General features: G+C 52.6%; 1 protein-coding gene across 1 annotated transcript in view; it reads left to right on the forward strand.

Annotated features, from left to right (window-relative positions):
* Positions 1-20,000, forward strand: part of DRG1 (developmentally regulated GTP binding protein 1) — a 47,168-nt gene that overhangs the window by 8,320 nt on the left and 18,848 nt on the right. The window contains 6 exon segments of the mRNA XM_076057753.1: positions 272-392; positions 1,358-1,416; positions 1,418-1,534; positions 12,254-12,323; positions 14,566-14,735; positions 18,346-18,476. Coding sequence (XP_075913868.1) covers positions 272-392; positions 1,358-1,416; positions 1,418-1,534; positions 12,254-12,323; positions 14,566-14,735; positions 18,346-18,476 — 668 coding nt within the window.

Here is a 20,000-nt window from a genome sequence, read left to right on the forward strand (position 1 = left end):
GATGATGATGATGTTGGTGGTGATGATGCTCATGATGATGATGTTGGTGGTGGTGATGATGATGATGTTGGTGATGATGATGCTCATGATGATGATGTTGGTGATGATGATGATGATGTTGGTGGTGATGATGCTCATGATGATGATGTTGGTGATGATGATGATGATGATGTTGGTGATGATGATGATGTTGGTGATGATGATGATGATGTTGGTGATGATGATGATGATGTTGGTGATGATGATGATGATGTTGGTGATGATGATGCAGATGGCACGAACTCAGAAGAACAAAGCCACCGCTCACCACCTGGGCCTGCTGAAGGCTCGGCTAGCCAAGCTTCGCAGGGAGCTCATCACTCCCAAGGGTGGCGGAGCCGCCACCGGCGAAGGTGAGACGCTCACCACCGCTCACCACCGCTCACCACCGCTCACCACCGCTCACCACCGCTCACCACCACTTACTACTACTACTCACCACCACTCACCACCACTTACTACTACTCACCACCGCTCACCATCGCTCACCACCGCCCACCACAACTTATTACTACTACTCACCACCGCTCACCACCGATCACCACCACTTACTACTACTCACCACCGCTCACCACCGCTCACCACCACTTACTACTACTCACCACCGCTCACCACCGCTCACCACCGCTCACCACCGCTCACCACCACTTGGTACTCACCATCGCTCACCACCGCTCACCACCACTTACTACTACTACTCACCACCGCTCACCACCACTCACCACCGCTCACTACTACTCACCACCGCTCACCACCACTTACTACTACTACTCACCACCGCTCACCACCGCTCACCACCGCTCACTACTACTCACCACCGCTCACCACCACTCACCACCGCTCACTACTACTCACCACCGCTCACCACCACTCACCACCACTCACCACCGCTCACCACCGCTCACCACCGCTCACCACAACTTACTACTACTCACCACCGCTCACCATCGCTAACCACCGCTCACCACCACTCACCACCGCTCACCACCACTTACTACTACTCACCCCCTTGTCCCACCCCCTTGTCCCACCCCCTTGTCCCCTTGTCCCACCCCCTCGTCCCACCCCCTTGTCCCACCCCCGTTTCCCACCCCCTGTGTCCCACCCCCTTGTCCCACCCCCTTGTCCCCTTGTCCCACCCCCTCGTCCCACCCCCTTGTCCCACCCCCGTTTCCCACCCCCTGTGTCCCACCCCTGTGTCCCACCCCCTCGTCCCACCCCCTCACCCCTCGTCCCACCTCCTTGTCCCACCCCCTGTGTCCCACCCCCTTGTCCCACCCCCGTGTCCCACCCCCCCACCCCCGTGTCCCACCCCCAGGGTTTGACGTAGCCAAGACTGGTGACGCCCGTATCGGCTTTGTTGGCTTCCCCTCGGTGGGGGAAGTCAACGCTGCTGAGCAATCTGGCCGGAGTCTACTCAGAAGTGGCCGCTTACGAGTTCACAACTCTCACCACCGTGCCAGGAGTCATCAAGTATAAGGGGGCGAAGATACAGGCACGTAGACTCACTCACTCACTCACAGACTCACTCACTCACTCACAGACTCACTCACTCACTCACAGACTCACTCACTCACTCACAGACTCACTACGAGTTCACCACCCTCACCACCGTGCCAGGAGTCATCAAGTATAAGGGGGCGAAGATACAGGCATGTAGACTCACTCACTCACTCACAGACTCACTCACTCACTCACAGACTCACTCACTCACTCACAGACTCACTCACTCACTCACAGACTCACTACGAGTTCACAACTCTCACCACCGTGCCAGGAGTCATCAAGTATAAGGGGGCGAAGATACAGGCACGTAGACTCACTCACTCTCTCACAGACTCACTCACTCACTCACAGACTCACTCACTCACTCACAGACTCACTCACTCACTCACAGACTCACTACGAGTTCACCACTCTCACCACCGTGCCAGGAGTTATCAAGTATAAGGGGGCGAAGATACAGGCACGTAGACTCACTCACTCACAGACTCACTCACTCACTCACAGACTCACTCACTCACAGACTCACTCACTCACAGACTCACTACGAGTTCACCACCCTCACCACCGTGCCAGGAGTCATCAAGTATAAGGGGGCGAAGATACAGGCACGTAGACTCACTCACTCACTCACAGACTCACTCACTCACTCACAGACTCACTCACTCACTCACAGACTCACTCACTCACTCACAGACTCACTCACTCACTCACAGACTCACTCACTCACTCACAGACTCACTCACTCACTCACTACACCACTCACTCACTACACCACTCACTCACTCACAGACTCACTCACTCACTCACAGACTCACTCACTCACTCACAGACTCACTCACTCACTCACAGACTCACTCACTCACTCACTCACAGACTCACTACGAGTTCACCACTCTCACCACCGTGCCAGGAGTCATCAAGTATAAGGGGGCGAAGATACAGGCATGTAGACTCACTCACTCACTCACAGACTCACTCACTCACTCACAGACTCACTCACTCACTCACAGACTCACTCACTCACTCAAGACTCACTCACTCACTCACAGACTCACTCACTCACAGACTCACTCACTCACAGACTCACTCACTCACTCACAGACTCACTCACTCACAGACTCACTCACTCACAGACTCACTCACTCACTCACAGACTCACCACGAGTTCACCACCCTCACCACCGTGCCAGGAGTCATCAAGTATAAGGGGGCGAAGATACAGGCACGTAGACTCACTCACTCACTCACAGACTCACTCACTCACAGACTCACTCACTCACAGACTCACTCACTCACAGACTCACTCACTCACTCACAGACTCACTCACTCATACACTCACTCATACACTCACTCACACACTCATAGACTCACTCACTCACTCACAGACTCACTCACAGTGTCACTCACAGACTCACTCACTCACTCACAGACTCACTCACAGTGTCACTCACAGACTCACTCACTCACAGACTCACTACGAGTTCACCACCCTCACCACCGTGCCAGGAGTCATCAAGTATAAGGGGGCGAAGATACAGGCACGTAGACTCACTCACTCACTCACAGACTCACTCACTCACTCACAGACTCACTCACTCACTCACAGACTCACTCACTCATAGACTCACTCACTCACTCACAGACTCACCACGAGTTCACCACCCTCACCACCGTGCCAGGAGTCATCAAGTATAAGGGGGCGAAGATACAGGCACGTAGACTCACTCACTCACTCACAGACTCACTCACTCACTCACAGACTCACTCACTCACTCATAGACTCACTCACTCACTCACAGACTCACTCACTCACTCACAGACTCACTCACTCACTCACAGACTCACTCACTCACTCACAGACTCACTCACTCATAGACTCACTCACTCACTCACAGACTCACTCACTCAGTCACAGACTCACTCACTCACTCACAGACTCACTCACTCACTCACAGACTCACTCACTCACTCACAGACTCACTACGAGTTCACCACCCTCACCACCGTGCCAGGAGTCATCAAGTATAAGGGGGCGAAGATACAGGCATGTAGACTCACTCACTCACTCACAGACTCACTCACTCACTCACAGACTCACTCACTCACAGACTCACTCACTCACTCACAGACTCACTACGAGTTCACCACTCTCACCACCGTGCCAGGAGTCATCAAGTATAAGGGGGCGAAGATACAGGCATGTAGACTCACTCACTCACTCACAGACTCACTCACTCACTCACAGACTCACTCACTCACTCACAGACTCACTCACTCACTCATAGACTCACTCACAGACTCACTACGAGTTCACCACCCTCACCACCGTGCCAGGAGTCATCAAGTATAAGGGGGCGAAGATACAGGCACGTAGACTCACTCACTCACTCACAGACTCACTCACTCACTCACAGACTCACTCACTCACTCACAGACTCACTCACTCACTCACTCACAGACTCACTCACAGACTCACTCACTCACTCACAGACTCACTACGAGTTCACCACCCTCACCACCGTGCCAGGAGTCATCAAGTATAAGGGGGCGAAGATACAGGCACGTAGACTCACTCACTCACTCACAGACTCACTCACTCATAGACTCACTCACTCACTCACAGACTCACTCACTCACAGACTCACTCACTCACTCACAGACTCACTCACTCACTCACAGACTCACTCACTCACAGACTCACTCACTCACTCACAGACTCACTCACTCACTCACAGACTCACTCACTCACTCACAGACTCACTCACTCACTCACAGACTCACTCACTCACTCACAGACTCACTCACTCACTCACAGACTCACTCACTCACTCACAGACTCACTACGAGTTCACCACCCTCACCACCGTGCCAGGAGTCATCAAGTATAAGGGGGCGAAGATACAGGCATGTAGACTCACTCACTCACTCACAGACTCACTCACTCACTCACAGACTCACTCACTCACTCACAGACTCACTCACTCACTCACAGACTCACTACGAGTTCACAACTCTCACCACCGTGCCAGGAGTCATCAAGTATAAGGGGGCGAAGATACAGGCACGTAGACTCACTCACTCTCTCACAGACTCACTCACTCACTCACAGACTCACTCACTCACTCACAGACTCACTCACTCACTCACAGACTCACTACGAGTTCACCACTCTCACCACCGTGCCAGGAGTTATCAAGTATAAGGGGGCGAAGATACAGGCACGTAGACTCACTCACTCACAGACTCACTCACTCACTCACAGACTCACTCACTCACAGACTCACTCACTCACAGACTCACTACGAGTTCACCACCCTCACCACCGTGCCAGGAGTCATCAAGTATAAGGGGGCGAAGATACAGGCACGTAGACTCACTCACTCACTCACAGACTCACTCACTCACTCACAGACTCACTCACTCACTCACAGACTCACTCACTCACTCACAGACTCACTCACTCACTCACAGACTCACTCACTCACTCACAGACTCACTCACTCACTCACTACACCACTCACTCACTACACCACTCACTCACTCACAGACTCACTCACTCACTCACAGACTCACTCACTCACTCACAGACTCACTCACTCACTCACAGACTCACTCACTCACTCACAGACTCACTACGAGTTCACCACTCTCACCACCGTGCCAGGAGTCATCAAGTATAAGGGGGCGAAGATACAGGCATGTAGACTCACTCACTCACTCACAGACTCACTCACTCACTCACAGACTCACTCACTCACTCACAGACTCACTCACTCACTCAAGACTCACTCACTCACTCACAGACTCACTCACTCACAGACTCACTCACTCACAGACTCACTCACTCACTCACAGACTCACTCACTCACAGACTCACTCACTCACAGACTCACTCACTCACTCACAGACTCACCACGAGTTCACCACCCTCACCACCGTGCCAGGAGTCATCAAGTATAAGGGGGCGAAGATACAGGCACGTAGACTCACTCACTCACTCACAGACTCACTCACTCACAGACTCACTCACTCACAGACTCACTCACTCACAGACTCACTCACTCACTCACAGACTCACTCACTCATACACTCACTCATACACTCACTCACACACTCATAGACTCACTCACTCACTCACAGACTCACTCACAGTGTCACTCACAGACTCACTCACTCACTCACAGACTCACTCACAGTGTCACTCACAGACTCACTCACTCACAGACTCACTACGAGTTCACCACCCTCACCACCGTGCCAGGAGTCATCAAGTATAAGGGGGCGAAGATACAGGCACGTAGACTCACTCACTCACTCACAGACTCACTCACTCACTCACAGACTCACTCACTCACTCACAGACTCACTCACTCATAGACTCACTCACTCACTCACAGACTCACCACGAGTTCACCACCCTCACCACCGTGCCAGGAGTCATCAAGTATAAGGGGGCGAAGATACAGGCACGTAGACTCACTCACTCACTCACAGACTCACTCACTCACTCACAGACTCACTCACTCACTCATAGACTCACTCACTCACTCACAGACTCACTCACTCACTCACAGACTCACTCACTCACTCACAGACTCACTCACTCACTCACAGACTCACTCACTCATAGACTCACTCACTCACTCACAGACTCACTCACTCAGTCACAGACTCACTCACTCACTCACAGACTCACTCACTCACTCACAGACTCACTCACTCACTCACAGACTCACTACGAGTTCACCACCCTCACCACCGTGCCAGGAGTCATCAAGTATAAGGGGGCGAAGATACAGGCATGTAGACTCACTCACTCACTCACAGACTCACTCACTCACTCACAGACTCACTCACTCACAGACTCACTCACTCACTCACAGACTCACTACGAGTTCACCACTCTCACCACCGTGCCAGGAGTCATCAAGTATAAGGGGGCGAAGATACAGGCATGTAGACTCACTCACTCACTCACAGACTCACTCACTCACTCACAGACTCACTCACTCACTCACAGACTCACTCACTCACTCATAGACTCACTCACAGACTCACTACGAGTTCACCACCCTCACCACCGTGCCAGGAGTCATCAAGTATAAGGGGGCGAAGATACAGGCACGTAGACTCACTCACTCACTCACAGACTCACTCACTCACTCACAGACTCACTCACTCACTCACAGACTCACTCACTCACTCACTCACAGACTCACTCACAGACTCACTCACTCACTCACAGACTCACTACGAGTTCACCACCCTCACCACCGTGCCAGGAGTCATCAAGTATAAGGGGGCGAAGATACAGGCACGTAGACTCACTCACTCACTCACAGACTCACTCACTCATAGACTCACTCACTCACTCACAGACTCACTCACTCACAGACTCACTCACTCACTCACAGACTCACTCACTCACTCACAGACTCACTCACTCACAGACTCACTCACTCACTCACAGACTCACTCACTCACTCACAGACTCACTCACTCACTCACAGACTCACTCACTCACTCACAGACTCACTCACTCACTCACAGACTCACTCACTCACTCACAGACTCACTCACTCACTCACAGACTCACTACGAGTTCACCACCCTCACCACCGTGCCAGGAGTCATCAAGTATAAGGGGGCGAAGATACAGGCATGTAGACTCACTCACTCACTCACAGACTCACTCACTCACTCACAGACTCACTCACTCACTCACAGACTCACTCACTCACTCACAGACTCACTCACTCACTCACAGACTCACTCACTCACTCCCTCACTCACAGACTCACTCACTCACTCACAGACTCACTCACCCACTCACAGACTCACTCACTCACTCACAGACTCACTACGAGTTCACCACCCTCACCACCGTGCCAGGAGTCATCAAGTATAAGGGGGCGAAGATACAGGCACGTAGACTCACTCACTCACTCACAGACTCACTCACTCACAGACTCACTCACTCACAGACTCACTCACTCACTCACAGACTCACTACGAGTTCACAACCCTCACCACCGTGCCAGGAGTCATCAAGTATAAGGGGGCGAAGATACAGGCACGTAGACTCACTCACTCACTCACAGACTCACTCACTCACTCACAGACTCACTCACTCACTCACAGACTCACTCACTCACTCACAGACTCACTCACTCACTCACAGACTCACTCACTCACTCACAGACTCACTCACTCACTCACAGACTCACTCACTCACTCACAGACTCACTCACTCACTCACAGACTCACTCACTCACTCACAGACTCACTACGAGTTCACCACTCTCACCACCGTGCCAGGAGTCATCAAGTATAAGGGGGCGAAGATACAGGCACGTAGACTCACTCACTCACTCACAGACTCACTCACTCACTCACAGACTCACTCACTCACTCACAGACTCACTACGAGTTCACCACCCTCACCACCGTGCCAGGAGTCATCAAGTATAAGGGGGCGAAGATACAGGCACGTAGACTCACTCACTCACTCACAGACTCACTCACTCACTCACTCACAGACTCACTCACTCACTCACAGACTCACTCACTCACTCACAGACTCACTACGAGTTCACCACCCTCACCACCGTGCCAGGAGTCATCAAGTATAAGGGGGCGAAGATACAGGCATGTAGACTCACTCACTCACTCACAGACTCACTCACTCACTCACAGACTCACTCACTCAGTCACAGACTCACTCACTCACTCACAGACTCACTACGAGTTCACAACCCTCACCACCGTGCCAGGAGTCATCAAGTATAAGGGGGCGAAGATACAGGCACGTAGACTCACTCACTCACTCACAGACTCACTCACTCACTCACAGACTCACTCACTCACTCACAGACTCACTCACTCACAGACTCACTCACTCACTCACAGACTCACTCACTCACTCACAGACTCACTCACTCACTCATAGACTCACTCACTCACTCACTCACAGACTCACTCACTCACTCACAGACTCACTCACTCACTCACAGACTCACTCACTCACTCACAGACTCACTCACTCACAGACTCACTCACTCACTCACAGACTCACTCACTCAGAGACTCACTCACTCACAGACTCACTCACTCACTCACAGACTCACTCACTCACTCATAGACTCACTCACTCACTCACAGACTCACTCACTCACTCACAGACTCACTACGAGTTCACCACCCTCACCACCGTGCCAGGAGTCATCAAGTATAAGGGGGCGAAGATACAGGCACGTAGACTCACTCACTCACAGACTCACTCACTCACTCACAGACTCACTCACTCACAGACTCACTCACTCACTCACAGACTCACTACGAGTTCACCACCCTCACCACCGTGCCAGGAGTCATCAAGTATAAGGGGGCGAAGATACAGGCATGTAGACTCACTCACTCACTCACAGACTCACTCACTCACTCACAGACTCACTCACTCACTCACAGACTCACTCACTCACTCATAGACTCACTCACTCACTCACAGACTCACTCACTCACTCACAGACTCACTCACTCACTCACAGACTCACTCACTCACTCACAGACTCACTCACTCACTCACAGACTCACTCACTCACAGACTCACTCACTCACTCATAGACTCACTCACTCACTCACAGACTCACTCACTCACTCACAGACTCACTACGAGTTCACCACCCTCACCACCGTGCCAGGAGTCATCAAGTATAAGGGGGCGAAGATACAGGCATGTACACTCACTCACAGACTCACTCACTCACTCACAGACTCACTCACTCACAGACTCACTCACTCACTCACTCACAGACTCACTCACTCACTCACAGACTCACTCACTCACTCACAGACTCACTCACTCACTCACAGACTCACTCACTCACTCACAGACTCACTCACTCACAGACTCACTCACTCACTCATAGACTCACTCACTCACTCATAGACTCACTCACTCACTCACAGACTCACTACGAGTTCACAACCCTAACCACCGTGCCAGGAGTCATCAAGTATAAGGGGGCGAAGATACAGGCATGTAGACTCACTCACTCACTCACAGACTCGCTCACTCACTCACAGACTCACTCACAGACTCACTCACTCACAGACTCACTACGAGTTCACCACCCTCACCACCGTGCCAGGAGTCATCAAGTATAAGGGGGCGAAGATACAGGCATGTAGACTCACTCACTCACTCACAGACTCACTCACTCACTCACAGACTCACTCACTCACTCACAGACTCACTCACTCACTCACAGACTCACTCACTCACTCACAGACTCACTACGAGTTCACAACCCTCACCACCGTGCCAGGAGTCATCAAGTATAAGGGGGCGAAGATACAGGCACGTAGACTCACTCACTCACTCACAGACTCACTCACTCACTCACAGACTCACTCACTCACTCACAGACTCACTCACTCACTCACAGACTCACTACGAGTTCACAACCCTCACCACCGTGCCAGGAGTCATCAAGTATAAGGGGGCGAAGATACAGGCACGTAGACTCACTCACTCACTCACAGACTCACTCAGTCACTCACAGACTCACTCACTCACTCACAGACTCACTACGAGTTCACCACCCTCACCACCGTGCCAGGAGTCATCAAGTATAAGGGGGCGAAGATACAGGCACGTAGACTCACTCACTCACTCACAGACTCACTCACTCACTCACAGACTCACTCACTCACTCACAGACTCACTCACTCACTCACAGACTCACTCACTCACTCACAGACTCACTCACTCACTCACAGACTCACTACGAGTTCACAACTCTCACCACCGTGCCAGGAGTCATCAAGTATAAGGGGGCGAAGATACAGGCATGTAGACTCACTCACTCACTCACAGACTCACTCACTCACTCACAGACTCACTCACTCACTCATAGACTCACTCACTCACTCACAGACTCACTCACTCACTCACAGACTCACTCACTCACTCACAGACTCACTCACTCACAGACTCACTCACTCACTCACAGACTCACTCATAGACTCATAGACTCACTCACTCACAGACTCACTCACTCACTCATAGACTCACTCATAGACTCACTCACTCACTCACAGACTCACTCACTCACTCACAGACTCACTCACAAACTCACTCACTCATAGACTCACTCACTCACTCACAGACTCACTCACACACTCACAGACTCACTCACACACTCACTCACTCACAGACTCACTCATAGACTCATAGACTCACTCACTCACTCATAGACTCACTCACTCACTCACAGACTCACTCACTCACAGACTCACTCACATAATCACTCACTCACAGACTCACTCACTCACTCACAGACTCACTCACTCACCACTCACTCACTCACTCACTCACAGACTCACTCACTCACTCACAGACTCACTCACTCACTCACAGACTCACTCACTCACTCACAGACTCACTCACTCACAGACTCACTCACTCACTCACAGACTCACTCACTCACAGACTCACTCATAGACTCATAGACTCACTCACAGACTCACTCACTCACTCATAGACTCACTCATAGACTCACTCACTCACTCACAGACTCACTCACTCACTCACAGACTCACTCACAAACTCACTCACTCATAGACTCACTCACTCACTCACAGACTCACTCACACACTCACAGACTCACTCACACACTCACTCACTCACAGACTCACTCATAGACTCATAGACTCACTCACTCACTCATAGACTCACTCACTCACTCACAGACTCACTCACTCACAGACTCACTCACATAATCACTCACTCACAGACTCACTCACTCACTCACAGACTCACTCACTCACTCACCACTCACTCACAGACTCACTCACTCACAGGCTCACTCACTCACAGACTCACTCACTCATAGACTCACTCACTCACTCATAGACTCACTCACTCATAGACTCACTCACTCACTCACAGACTCACTCACTCATAGACTCACTCACTCACTCATAGACTCACTCACTCATAGACTCACTCACTCACAGACTCACCCACTCATAGACTCACTCACTCACTCATAGACTCACTCACTCATAGACTCACTCACTCACTCACAGACTCACTCACTCACTCATAGACTCGCTCACTCATAGACACTCAGAGACTCACTCACTCACTCACCACTCACTCACTCACTCACAGACTCACTCACTCACAGGCTCACTCACTCACTCACAGACTCACTCACTCATAGACTCACTCACTCACTCATAGACTCACTCACTCATAGACTCACTCACAGACTCACCCACTCATAGACTCACTCACTCATAGACTCACTCACTCATAGACTCACTCACTCACTCACAGACTCACTCACTCACTCATAGACTCACTCACTCATAGACACTCAGAGACTCACTCACAGACTCACTCACTCATAGACTCGTGCAGAGACAGACTGTGACTCAGGGAGTCTGTGACCCCCTCCCCCCTCTCCCCCTCCTCCCTCCCTCTCCCCCTCCCCTCTCCCCCCTCCCTCTCCCCCTCCCCCCTCTCCCCCTCCCCCCCTTCCCCCTCCCCCCTCTCCCCCTCCCCCCTCCCTCTCCCCCCTCTCCCCCTCCCCCCCTCCCCCCTCTCCCCCTCCCCCCTCCCTCTCCCCCTCCCCCCTCTCCCCCTCCCCCCCTCCCCCCTCTCCCCCTCCCCCCCTCTCCCCTCCCCTCGTGCTGCAGCTTCTGGATTTGCCGGGAATCATCGAGGGAGCCAAAGACGGCAAGGGGAGAGGACGTCAGGTGATCGCAGGTGACCCCCCAACTACACCCCAACTACCCCCCAACTACACCCTAACAACCCCCCAACTACACCCCAACAACCCCCCAACTACACCCTAACTACCCCCCCCCCCCCACTACACCCCAACTACACCCTAACTACCCCATAACTACACCCCAACCACACCCCGACTACACCCCAACTACACCCTAACTACACCCCAACTACACCCTAACTACACCCTAACAACCCCCCCAACTGCACCCCAACTACACCCCAACTACACCCTAACAACCCCATAACTGCACCCTAACTACACCCTAGCCACCCCCTGACTACCCCCTAACTACCCCATAACTACACCCCAACTGCACCCTAACTACACCCCATCGACACCCCAACTACACCCTAACTACCCCCCAACTACACCCTAACCACACCCCAACTACGCCCCAACTACACCCCAACTACACCCCGACTACACCCTAACTACTCCCTAGCTACCCCCCAACTACCCCCCAATTACACCCTAACTACCCCCGAACTACCCCCCTAACTACCCCCTAACGACACTAACTACCCCCTAACCACCCCCTTACTACCCCCCAACTACCCCCCCAACTACCCCCTAACTACACCCTGACGACCCCCCTGACGCCCCCCTGACTACCCCGGACGACCCCCTGACTACACCCTAACCGCACCCTAACTACACCCCAACCACACCCCGACTACACCCTAACTACACCATAACTACACCCTAACTACCCCCCCAACCCCCCCCCCCCCCCAATTACACCCTAACTACCCCCTAACTACCCCCTAACTACCCCCTAACTACCCCCTAACGGCACTAACTACCCCCTAACCACCCCCTTACTACCCCCCAACTACACCCTGACGACCCCCCTGACGACCCCCCAACTACACCCCAACAACCCCCCAATTACACCCTAACTACCCCCCCCCCCCCCAACTACACCCTAACTACCCCATAACTACACCCCGACCACGCCCCAACCACACCCCAACTACACCCCAACTACACCCTAACTACACCTCAACTACACCCCAACTACACCCTAACTACACCCTAACAACCCCCCCAACTACACCCCAACTACACCCCAACTACGCCCTTACAACCCCATAACTACACCCTAACTACACCCTAACCACCCCCTGGCTACCCCCTAACTACCCCATAACTACACCCCAACTGCACCCTAACCACACCCCATCGACACCCTAACTACCCCCCAACTACACCCTAACCACACCCCGACTACGCCCCAACTACACCCCAACTACACCCCGACTACACCCTAACTACTCCCTAGCTACCCCCCAACTACCCCCCAATTACACCCTAGCTACCCCTGAACTACCCCCCCTAACTACTCCTAACTACCCCCTAACGACACTAACTACCCCCTAACCACCCCCTTACTACCCCCCAACTACCCCCCCAACTACCCCCTAACTACACCCTGACGGCCCCCCGGATGACCCCCTGACTACACCTTAATCGCACCCTAACTACACCCCAACTACAACCCGACTACACCCTAACTACACCATAACTACACCCTAACTACCCCCCCCCCCAATTACACCCTACCTACCCCCTAACTACCCCCTAACGACACTAACTACCCCCTAACCACCCCCAACTACACCCTGATGACCCCCCTGACGACCCCCTGACTACACCCTACCAACCCCCCAACTACACCCCAACTACCCCCCAACTACACCCCAACTACCCCGTAACTACCCCCTAACTACCCCCTAACTACCCCCCAACTACACCCCAACTACCCCCCAACTACCCCATAACTTCACCCTGACTACCCCCCAACTACACTCTAACTACACCCCAACCACCCCCCAACTACACCCCAACTACACCCCAAACTACCCCCTAACTACCCCCAACTACACCCTAACTACACTCTAACTACCCCCTAACTACCCCCCTAACTACACCCCAACCACACACTGACTACCACCTGACTACCCCCCAACTACACCCCAACTACACCCCAACTACACCCCAACTACCCCCTGACTACCACCTGGCTACACCCTAACTACACCCTGACTACCCCATAACCACCCCCCAAACACCCCCCCGACTACACCCTGACTACCACCTGACTACACCCTAACTACACCCTGACTACCACTATACGACCCCTTAACGACCCCTTAACGACACCTACACCACCAACACCCGCCCGTGTCTCCCCCCCCAACCCCGCCCGCCCAGTGGCTCGTACTTGCAGCTTGATCTTCATCGTGCTGGACGTGCTGAAGCCGCTCATCCACAAGCAGCTCATTGAGCACGAGCTGGAGGGCTTTGGCCTGCGCCTCAACGCCGTCCCTCCCAGCATCGGCTTCCGTCGCAAGGACAAGGGGGGGATCAACCTCACCACCACTGTACGTGACGGTGACTCGCACACACACACACACACACCTACACACCTACACACACACACCTACACCTACACACACACCTACACACACACAAGGACAAGGGGGGGATCAACCTCACCACCACTGTACGTGACGGTGACTCGCACACACACACACACCTACACCTACACACACACCTACACACACACACACCTACACACACACACCTACACACACACACACACCTACACACACACACACCTAGACACACACAAGGACAAGGGGGGGATCAACCTCACCACCACTGTGCGTGACGGTGACTCGCACACACACACACACACCTACACACACACACACACACCTACACACACACCTAGACACCTACACACACACCTACACACACACACACACACCTACACACACACCTAGACACCTACACACACACCTACACACACCTACACACACACCTAGACACACACAAGGACAAGGGGGGGATCAACCTCACCACCACTGTACGTGACGGTGACTCGCACACACACACACCTACACACACACCTACACACAAAGATAACAAAGATAAAGATCCCCCGTATAGCCTTAACAGACTGTAGGGGCAAGTGCTGTTAGCGAGCACCTATGAAGGCCGGAACGGTACACGAGGGGGTGGGTGGCCAGCACCACGCCCGACCGCCTTTGTCTCCCTAGTGGCAATGTTTACACACCGCACCAGGTACTCATTTGAGGCTGAGTCGACCTAGGGGAGGCCTGGGACCGGTTCAGATAATCGTCACTGGTGTTGGCCGTGAGCGGGAATCGAACCCGGGTCGCCAGGTTCATAGCGCAGCGTAGCGCTAACCGCTACACTATCGCTCCCCATCAACCTCACCACCACACCTACACACACACACCTAGACACCTACACACACACACCTAGACACACACACCTACACACACCTACACACCTACACACACACCTACACACCTAGACACACACCTACACACACACCTAGACACACACACACACCTACACACTCACACACACACACCTAGACACACACAAGGACAAGGGGGGGATCAACCTCACCACCACTGTACGTGACGGTGACTCGCACACACACACACACACCTACACACACACCTACACACACCTACACAAACACCTACACACACACCTACACACACACCTACACAAACACCTACACACAAACAAGGACAAGGGGAGGATCAACCACACCACCACTGTACGTGACGGTGACTCGCACACACACACACACCTACACACCTACACACACACCTACACACCTAGACACACACACCTACACACACACACCTACACAAACACCTACACACACACAAGGACAAGGGGGGGATCAACCTCACCACCACTGTACGTGACGGTGACTCGCACACACACACACACACACCTAGACACACACACCTACACACACACCTACACACACACACACCTACACACACACCTACACACACACACACCTACACACACACCTACACACACACACACACACCTACACACACACACCTACACACACACCTACACACACACACCTACATCTACACACACACACCTACACACACCTACACACACCTACACACACACACACCTACACACACACCTACACACCTAGACACACACCTACACACACACCTACACACACACACACCTACACACACACCTAGACACACACCTACACACACTCACACACACACACACACCTACACAAACACCTACACACACACAAGGACAAGGGGGGGGATCAACCTCACCACCACTGTACGTGACGGTGACTCGCACACACACACACACACCTACACACACACCTACACACACACCTAGACACACACCTACACACACTCACACACACACACCTACACAAACACCTACACACACACAAGGACAAGGGGGGGATCAACCTCACCACCACTGTACGTGACGGTGACTCGCACACACACACCTACACACACACCTACACACACACACACACACCTACACACACACCTACACACACACCTACACATACACACACCTAGACACACACACCTAGACACACACAAGGACAAGGGGGGGATCAACCTCACCACCACTGTACGTGACGGTGACTCGCACACACACACACACACCTACACACCTACACACACACCTACACACCTAGACACACACACCTAGACACACACACACACCTACACACACACACCTACACATACACACCTAGACACACACAAGGACAAGGGGGGATCAACCTCACCACCACTGTACGTGACGGTGACTCGCACACACACACACACCTACACACACACCTACACCTACACACACACCTACACACACACACCTACACACACCTAGACACACTCACACACACACACACACCTATACCTACACACACACCTACACACACACACCTACACACACCTACACACACACCTACACATCTACACACACACACACCTACACACACCTACACCTACACACACACCTACACACACACACCTACACACACCTAGACACACTCACACACACACACACCTATACCTACACACACACCTACACACACACCTACACACACACCTACACACACCTACACATCTACACACACACACACCTACACACACCTACACACACACACACACCTACACACACACCTACACACACACACCTAGACACACTCACACACACACACACCTAGACACACTCACACACACACACACCTATACCTACACACACACCTACACACACACACCTACACACACACCTACACACACACCTACACATCTACACACACACACCTACACACACCTACACACACCTACACACACACCTACACACACCTACACACACGTGCGATGCTCCCAGAGCGAGCCAAACCAGGAGACAGCATGCTCCATCCTGTGATGGTGGTGCACATGGCCTGGCACAAGCGTCGTGGTGACGTCACCACCACTTAGTGGCGAATGGCGGGTGGTGGTGATGGTGGTGGTGGTGATGGTGGTGTTGATGGTGGTGATGATGATGGTGGTGATGGTGGTGATGGTCGTGGTGGTGATGGTGGTGATGGTGTTGTTGGTGTTGATGGTGGTGGTGGGTGGTGGTGGTGGTGCTGGTGGTGGTGGGTGGTGTTGGTGGTGGTGGGTGGTGTTGGTGGTGGTGTTGGTGGTGGTGTTGGTGGTGGTGGTGTTGGTGGTGGTGTTGGTGGTGGTGATGGTGGTGGTGATGGTGGTGATGGTGGTGATGTTGATGGTGGTGTTGGTGTTGTTGGTGTTGATGGTGGTGATGGTGGTGGTGGTGGTGTTGATGGTGGTGGTGGTGTTGATGGTGGTGGTGGTGTTGATGGTGGTGATGGTGATGATGGTGGTGATGGTGTTGTTGGTGTTGATGGTGATGGTGGTGTTGATGGTGATGGTGGTGATGGTGTTGATGGTGGTGGTGTTGGTGATGGTGATGGTGGTGATGGTGGTGATGGTGTTGTTGGTGTTGATGGTGATGGTGGTGTTGATGGTGATGGTGATGATGGTGTTGTTGGTGTTGATGGTGGTGTTGATGGTGATGGTGTTGATGGTGGTGGTGGTGGTGGTGATGGTGATGGTGTTGATGGTGATGGTGTTGATGGTGGTGGTGCAGTGTGCTCAAAGCGAGCTAGACCAAGAGACGGTCCGCTCCATCCTGAGCGAGTACAAGATCCACAACGCCGACATCACCCTGCGCTGTGATGCTACGGCAGACGACCTCATCGACATCGTCGAGGGCAATCGGTGAGGAGCTCCTCCTCACCGCCACAGTCAACATCGCCATCATCATCTCCATCATCATCATCACCACCACCACCACTACCACCATCACCACCACCACCACTACCACCACCACCACCACCACAGTCAAAATTATCATCATCATCACTATCAGCATCACCACTATCAGCACCACCATCACCACTATCAGCATCACCATCATCACCACAGTCAACATCATCACCATCATCTCCATCATCATCACTATCAGCATCACCATCATCACCATCATCACCATCATCACCACCACCACCACTACCACCACAGTCAACATCATCTCCATCATCATCAACATCACTATCAGCACCACCATCACCACTATCAGCACCACCATCACCACTATCAGCATCACCATCATCACCACAGTCAACATCATCATCATCACCATCATCTCCATCATCATCTCCATCATCATCACTATCAGCATCACCATCATCACCATCATCACCATCATCTCCATCATCATCAACATCACCACTATCAGCACCACCATCACCACTATCAGCATCACCATTATCACCTTCATCACCACCACCACCACCACAGTCAACATCATCATCATCACCACCACCATCATCTCCATCATCACCATCACCACTATCAGCATCACCACTATCACCACCACAGTCAACAACATCATCATCATCAACATCACCACTATCAGCACCACCATCATCACCACCACCACCACAGTCAACATCATCATCATCTCCATCATCAACATTACCACTATCAGCACCACCATCACCACTATCAGCATCACCATCATCACCACCACCACCGCCACAGTCAACAACATCATCATCATCACCACCATCATCTCCGTCATCACCATCACCACTATCAGCATCACCGTCATCACCATCATCACCACCACCATCACCACCACCACCACAGTCAACAACATCATCATCACCACCACCATCATCACCACCACCATCATCTCCATCATCATCAACATCACCACTATCAGCACCACCATCACCGCTATCAGCATCACCATCATCACCACCGCCACAGTCAACAACATCATCATCATCACCACCATCATCTCCATCATCACCATCACCACCATCATCACCATCACCATCGCCAACACCATCATCACCACCACCATCATCATCACCATCACCACTGTCAGCACCACCATCACCACCACCATCATCACCACCACCATCATCATCACCTCCACCATCATCACCACCACCATCACCACCATCACCACCATTATCACCATCACCACTATCAGCACAACCATCACCACCACCACCATCACCACCAACACCATCACCACCACCACCATCACCACCATCACCACCACCATCATCACCTCCACCATCATCACCACCACCATCACCACCATCATCACCATCACCACCACCATCATCACCACCACCATCACCACCATCACCACCATCACTCTCTCTGTGTGTAGAGTCTATCTGTGTGTATCTATCTGTGTGTGTCTATCTGTGTGTGTCTATCTGT

This window comes from Petromyzon marinus, chromosome 84 (genome assembly GCF_048934315.1).
Source record: "Petromyzon marinus isolate PM22_M1 ecotype Great Lakes invasive population chromosome 84, UKy_Petmar_22M1.pri1.0, whole genome shotgun sequence".
NCBI classification, from domain to species: Eukaryota; Metazoa; Chordata; class Hyperoartia; order Petromyzontiformes; family Petromyzontidae; genus Petromyzon; species Petromyzon marinus.